We start from the raw sequence: 6,000 nt of genomic DNA, 5'->3' as shown, positions 1-6,000 counted from the left end.
GCATTTTTTCTTAATACATTTGTGATCACAGTAGATAAGGTTAGCATATAGCGCGCACACACACACACACACACACACACACACACACACACACACACACACACACACACACACACACACACACACACACACACACACACACAATAAATAACAACCAAACAGCCACAAAATCAACAGCAACACCGGGAACAACATAATGGTAACAAACATTTAGCATAACAAGATCGTTCAACAATAACAGTCTTAGTAGTTACGGCAAAATATATATATATACGAATAAACCTTAAGTAAATCAGTGAAAAAAAAAATATATAGATAAACCTTAATTAAATCTTTCAGTATATTAGAGGCGACAACAACACGGTTAACACAGTCATTACGAGAACTGCACAAGCACTCTGGGTTAGGAGTGAGTGGTCAGGAAGCATGGTCATTCTGTTCTTGGCACATGAGCTGTTATTTGTTCTGGTGACTCAAGGAAATCTTCCGTACCAGCAGTGGGTTGTGTGTGTGCAGATCTTTCATGATATTTATACACTTTATTTTATTTATTTATTTTTTTACGTCCTGTTTCCCTACTCTATCATCTCCAGGACTGTGTATCCTAACAAAGGACTCTGATTTGGCATTTGGGAACCGTTACCTCGAGTGGATGCCTTCCTATCCTCTGACCGTGGCCAGAGTTCGAACCCGTGCGCCTAAAGACTCCTCGGCCCCAAAGCGCACGCGGTCCCACTGTACCACGGCGGCCCCACTATATACACACCCAGCACGAGGCACAATAAATATATCTATATCTATATATGTATAAAAAAAAAAAAAAAAAAAAAAAGGATAGAAAAAAAAGATACAAAAAAAAAGATAGCAAAAGGAGAGCTTGTTATTCTTAAAGGAAAAACAACTACCAATCAGGTAGAAATATTACGTGCAGGTAAATATACACTGTTACCTTCACAATAATCACTGGTTGCCTGGAGATCAAGCGACGCGTGGCCCTCAAGAGTACAGTAATGCGTATAATACACTTGAAAATTCTAAGATAAAGCACTGTACAGTTTCTCAGCTCATTGTAAGTTCCTACGAAGATACTATTGATTTAGTTATTCTATTTATTTTATTTTAGTTTTATTTTGTGTTTGTGCATAGACGGACGAGCAGCGAACGAAGAGAGGAAGAAAAATGTGTTTGAAAAATAAGAAGCATGAACAGATAGGTACATAAATAAATAAATAAGAATGAATGCATAAATGGATTAATAAATAAACAGATAAATACGTGTACAATGGTGACGCAGCAGAGGGAGAGGCGGGGAGAATTGATGAGTCATTCTCGGGCGTCGTGACGGGCAGGGCGTTAGCACAACTCCGAGTCTGCAACAAGAGAGTCACGTGATGGTCAACAACACAGGTAGTGCTTGTAGAATTGCCCATACCTCACACCCCTCCCGTGTCCCCTCTTCCCTACCCACCGTCATGTTAGTCAGCACCCACCTGACGGCGCGTCGGTGCAGCGGTCAGCCTGCTCGCTGAAGAGCGTGCCCGCGGGACACTGCTGCAGCTCCAGCTCCCACCTTCCGTCCTGGCCGCGCTGGCAGCGGTAGTAGGCGCCACACAGAAGCCGCTGGCCCTGTGTGTGATACACCGCACGCTGTAGTCACCAGAGAGAGAGAGAGAGAGAGAGAGAGAGAGAGAGAGAGAGAGAGAGAGAGAGAGAGAGAGAGAGTGAGAGAGCGAGAGAGTAGGGGAGGCTCACCTTGAATGTCCCGTCAGGGTCGCAGAAGAAGTGGGGGACACAGGCAAGCTCCCTGAGCTGCTTCAGGACGTGGTTCATCTTGTCGTGCGAGCACTGGATGCTGAACCCCTGCGACAGGGCCACGGAGCCCGGCTCAGGGGTGGTGGAGCCTCCCGGAGCGGGGGCGGGGAAGGCGCTGGGGCCAGGGGTTACTGGAGCAGGGGTGGGAAAGGAACTTGTGGCAGGGGTGGCCGTGGCAGGGGCAGGGAAGGCGCTTGGGGCGGGAGTCGCAGGTGAGGGGGCGGGGAACGCACTAGGGGCGGGTGTTTCTGGGGCTGGGGCGGGGGTGATAGTGGAAGGAAGCGGGGTGTCGGGTCCCGCTGGGGTGCCAGAGGAGGAACACAGCTCGGAATCTGAAAATATCAGCAGAATGTCAGCAAATATCAACACCACCATAACGGTCAACTATACCTCACTTCCTGTCTTGTACTCACGATAAACATTCTCACCAAATACAACTTTCCCAGCATATCAACACTTGGACACTAAGGCAACTGGCCGTCTCCACCACCCTCGCCCTTTCTCTCCTCTTTAGCACCACCCACCTGACGGGGCCGCGGCGCATGTCTGGGTCTTGTCACTGAAGAGCTGCCCCACGCCGCACGCCACCACCTCCACCTCCCACTCGTTGTTCTGGCCTTGGTTGCAGTTGTAATAGGATTTACACAGCCACTGTCGATCCTGTAATATTCCCAACGTCACTAACTTGTGCATGTGTGTGTGTTTGTTTGTGTGTGTGTGTGTGTGTGTGTGTGTGTGTGTGTTAATAGTTATGTAAAGATACAGATAGACCATTCTATACTTACTACTACTACTACTACTACTACTACTACTACTACTACTACTACTACTACTACTACTACTACTACTACTACTACTACTACTGTCTGTCTTTATATCTGCCTCTATCTACCTTCGCTCACCTGAAAAGTTCCATCAGCGGCGCAGAAGAAGTACTGTTTGCAACTCAGCTCCTTGACTTTCGGGAGCACGTGTTTCCTGGTGGTCTCGGAGCAGTAGATGGTGAAGCCTTGGGAGAGCACCACGGAGACGGTCGAGGGGCTGAGTGTGGTAAAGGTGGGTGGCGAGCTTGGGGTTGGAGAGGGCGTGGTGACTGGAGCGGCGGTGGGCGGGCTTGTAGGTGTGACGGGCGTACAGATTTGAGAGTCTGGAAGGGAAATAATATAAGGAATTCATCTCCCAATCATTATAGTTGTCAGAATCATTAATTTTCTTCATATTAATCTCATATTTTAATCTTAACCCTTTCACTGCGACGCGAAACAATTAGCAGCACCAGAACCAATGCGTGTGGTCTTTGTAAGCATCTACAAGAAAGTTAGCGATGAAAAGAATACATTTTGCAATTTCTTCCCAGTTCAAAGACTGGATGCGGTTGTAGAACAAGTAAAGATATCTCAGAGTGATTGGTAATTAAGGAAAGGTGTACCAAGTGGCAGTCAAGGGGTTGAGGTACTACTACTACTACTACTACTACTACTACTACTACTACTACTACTATCACTGCTACTGCCACTCACCTGGGGGCCGCGGCACGCACACCCTCGCCGTCTTGTCATACAGCTCAGTTTCCGCCTGGCACATGTTCAGGAAGAAATCGCCGATGTAGCAGCCGTCACACAGCTTCCTGGGCTGGCTGCAGGGGGCGTAGTTGCGGCAGTCCTTGTCTCGGAACTGACAGTTGAGAATGGTGGTGGGTGGCGGGGTGGAGGGCGTGGTGGTGGTGGACGGTGTTGTAGGAGGCGTGGTAGAGGGTGTAGTGGTGGTGGATGTAGTGGTGAAAGGTGTGGTAGAGGGCGTGGTGGTGGTAGAGGGTGTGGTGGTAGGCGTGGTGGTGGTGGTTGGCGTGGTGGTGGTAGAAAGCGTAGTTGAGGGCGTGGTGGAGGGTGTCGTAGTTGTGGTGGTAGTTGTTGTGGTGGAGGTCGTGGTGGGTGTGGTAGGCGAAGTAGTAGCTGCAGTAGGCGAGGCAGGGCCGCCACACAGTTGACTTTCTGTAATGAACACACACACACGTCAGTCGCGCCACGAATGTCTCTCGTATCACAGGTGTATTTTAGTGTGTCCTAGCTGCACTGAGTTGTGGCGGCGACCAAGCCTAATATGACTAATAGGAAGGCCTAGTCTGCGCCTGATGCGTCAGTAATTTAGTCACGTGCTTATTGGCCTTAAGATAAACTTTAATACCGACTAAAATTATAATCAGACTTCTGTTCTTCTTCCTCCTCCTTCTTCCCCTCCTTCTCATAAAAAAGTAAGAAAATTAGGGAAGCTGCAAGGAACCGTCAGACTTGTTGATGGTATTTCCTGTACCTCCCCCTCTTCCTCTCCTACTACTACTACTACTACTACTACTACTACTACTACTACTACTACTACTACTACTACTACTACTACTACTACTACTACTACTACTACTGCTACTACTACTATTACTACTACTACTACTACTACTACTATTACTACTACTACTACTACTACTGCTACTAACACAGGTGTCTGAGGCAACTGACAGTAGCCCCTTTTCTGTTCCCTCCTACTTTCTCTATCCTCATTTTCAATCCAAAGCTGGATGATGCGTTTATGTGCGCTATGACTTAACCTGCTCTCGTGCCCACGCTCTTGAATCTTCCGAGTTTTCCACCATCTGGCTACGACTACAGAGTCACTCTCAAACTAAATTTATCTGTGCTGTATACCTCTCACCTAACTCCTCTAACTATAAGAAATTCTTTGACTACTTACCTTCTAAAGTGGAGCACATTCTGACTCTCTTCCCTTTTGCAGAGATCTCCAACCTTGGAGACTTGAATGTTCACCACCAGCTTTGGGTTTCCTCTCCCTTCACTGACCATCCTGGTGAACTAGCCTTCAACTTTGCTATCCTCCACGACCTAGAGCAACTGGTGCAATACCCTACCCGTATTCCTAATTGTTTTGGAGATACGCCCAACATTCTTGACCTTTTCCTAACCTCTAATGCTGCTTATGCTGTCACCCTTTCTCCTCCGACCACAATCTCATATCTGTATTTCGTCCTATCGCTCCAATCCCTCCTCAGGATCCCCTAAGTGGAGGTGCCTCTGGCGTTTTGCCTCTGTTAGTTGGGGGACCTGAGGAGGTATTTTGCTATTTTCCTTGGAATGACTACTGTTTCCGTGACAGAGACCCGTGTCTGTGTGCCGAGCGCATAACAGAAGTGATAGTGTCTGGCATGGAGGCGTACATTCCTCACTCCTTTTCTCGACCTAATCCTTCCAAAGCTTGGTTTAACGCAGCCTGTTCTCGTGCTATACATGATAGAGAGGTGGCCCACAAAAGGTACTTAAGCCTTCCATCACCAGAATCTCATGCCAATCTCTGCCCGGAACCATGCCAAATCTGTTCTCCAACTAGCCAAAAACTCCTTCATTAACAGAAAGTGTCAAAATCTTTCAAGATCTAACTCACCTCGTGACTTCTGGCACTTCGCCAAAAACATCTCCAGTAACTTTGTTTCTTCTTCTTTCCCTCCTTTATTTCAACCAGATGGAACATCTATCTCTAAAGCTGAACTCTTTGGTCAGACCTTTGCTAAAAACTCTACCTTGGACGTTCCTCCCTCTCCTCCACCCTCTGACTACCTCATGCTACCTATTAAGATCCTTCACAATGATGTTTTCCATGCCCTCGCTGGCCTAAACCCTCGGAAGGCTTATGGACCTGATGGGGTCCCTCCTATTGTTCTCCGAAACTGCACCTCTATGCTTACACCTTGCCTAGTCAAACTCTTTCAACTCTGTCTATCAACATCTATCTTTCTTTCTTGCTGGAAGTTTGCCTGCATTCGGCCTGTTCCTAAAAAGGATGATCTTTCTAATCCCTCAAACTACCGTCCTATTGCTTTAATTTCCTGCCTATCTTAAGTTTTTTAATCGATCCTCAACAAGAAGATTCTAAAACATTTATCTCTTCACAACATTCTCTCTGATCGCCAGTATGGGTTCTGTCAGGACCGCTTTACTGGTGATTTTCTGGTTTTCCTTACTGAGTCTTGGTCATCCTCTTTTAGAGATTTTGGTGAAACTTTTCCTGTTGCCTTAGACAATCAAAAGCTTTTGATAGAGTCTGGCACAAAGCTTTGATTTCCAAACTACCCTCCTACGGCTTCTATTCTTCTCTCTGTAACTTCATCTCAAGTTTCCTTTCTGA

The 6,000-nt window shown here is 46.9% G+C and overlaps 2 protein-coding genes across 4 annotated transcripts in view; one reads left to right on the top strand and one right to left on the bottom strand.

Annotated features, from left to right (window-relative positions):
- LOC135113503 (mucin-2-like) overlaps positions 1-6,000 on the bottom strand; it is a 34,706-nt gene that overhangs the window by 29 nt on the left and 28,677 nt on the right. The window contains exons 22-27 of the mRNA XM_064028744.1: positions 3,333-3,803; positions 2,715-2,959; positions 2,337-2,472; positions 1,753-2,144; positions 1,491-1,626; positions 1-1,370 (exon numbers count right to left, since the gene is read on the bottom strand). The exon at positions 1-1,370 is cut by the window's left edge and continues 29 nt beyond it. Of these exons, the coding sequence (XP_063884814.1) occupies positions 1,354-1,370; positions 1,491-1,626; positions 1,753-2,144; positions 2,337-2,472; positions 2,715-2,959; positions 3,333-3,803 (1,397 nt within the window). The 3' untranslated portion in view covers positions 1-1,353. The remainder of the gene's footprint in view (positions 1,371-1,490; positions 1,627-1,752; positions 2,145-2,336; positions 2,473-2,714; positions 2,960-3,332; positions 3,804-6,000) is intronic.
- LOC135113644 (serine/threonine-protein kinase Kist-like) overlaps positions 1-6,000 on the top strand; it is an 88,104-nt gene that overhangs the window by 57,072 nt on the left and 25,032 nt on the right. The gene's annotated exons all lie outside the window — the stretch shown is intronic.

The sequence above is a fragment of the Scylla paramamosain genome, chromosome 26 (genome assembly GCF_035594125.1).
Source record: "Scylla paramamosain isolate STU-SP2022 chromosome 26, ASM3559412v1, whole genome shotgun sequence".
In the NCBI taxonomy this organism is placed as follows: domain Eukaryota; kingdom Metazoa; phylum Arthropoda; class Malacostraca; order Decapoda; family Portunidae; genus Scylla; species Scylla paramamosain.
The sequence above is the reverse complement of the archived record's forward strand: the minus strand, read 5'-3'. Positions and strand labels throughout refer to the sequence as shown.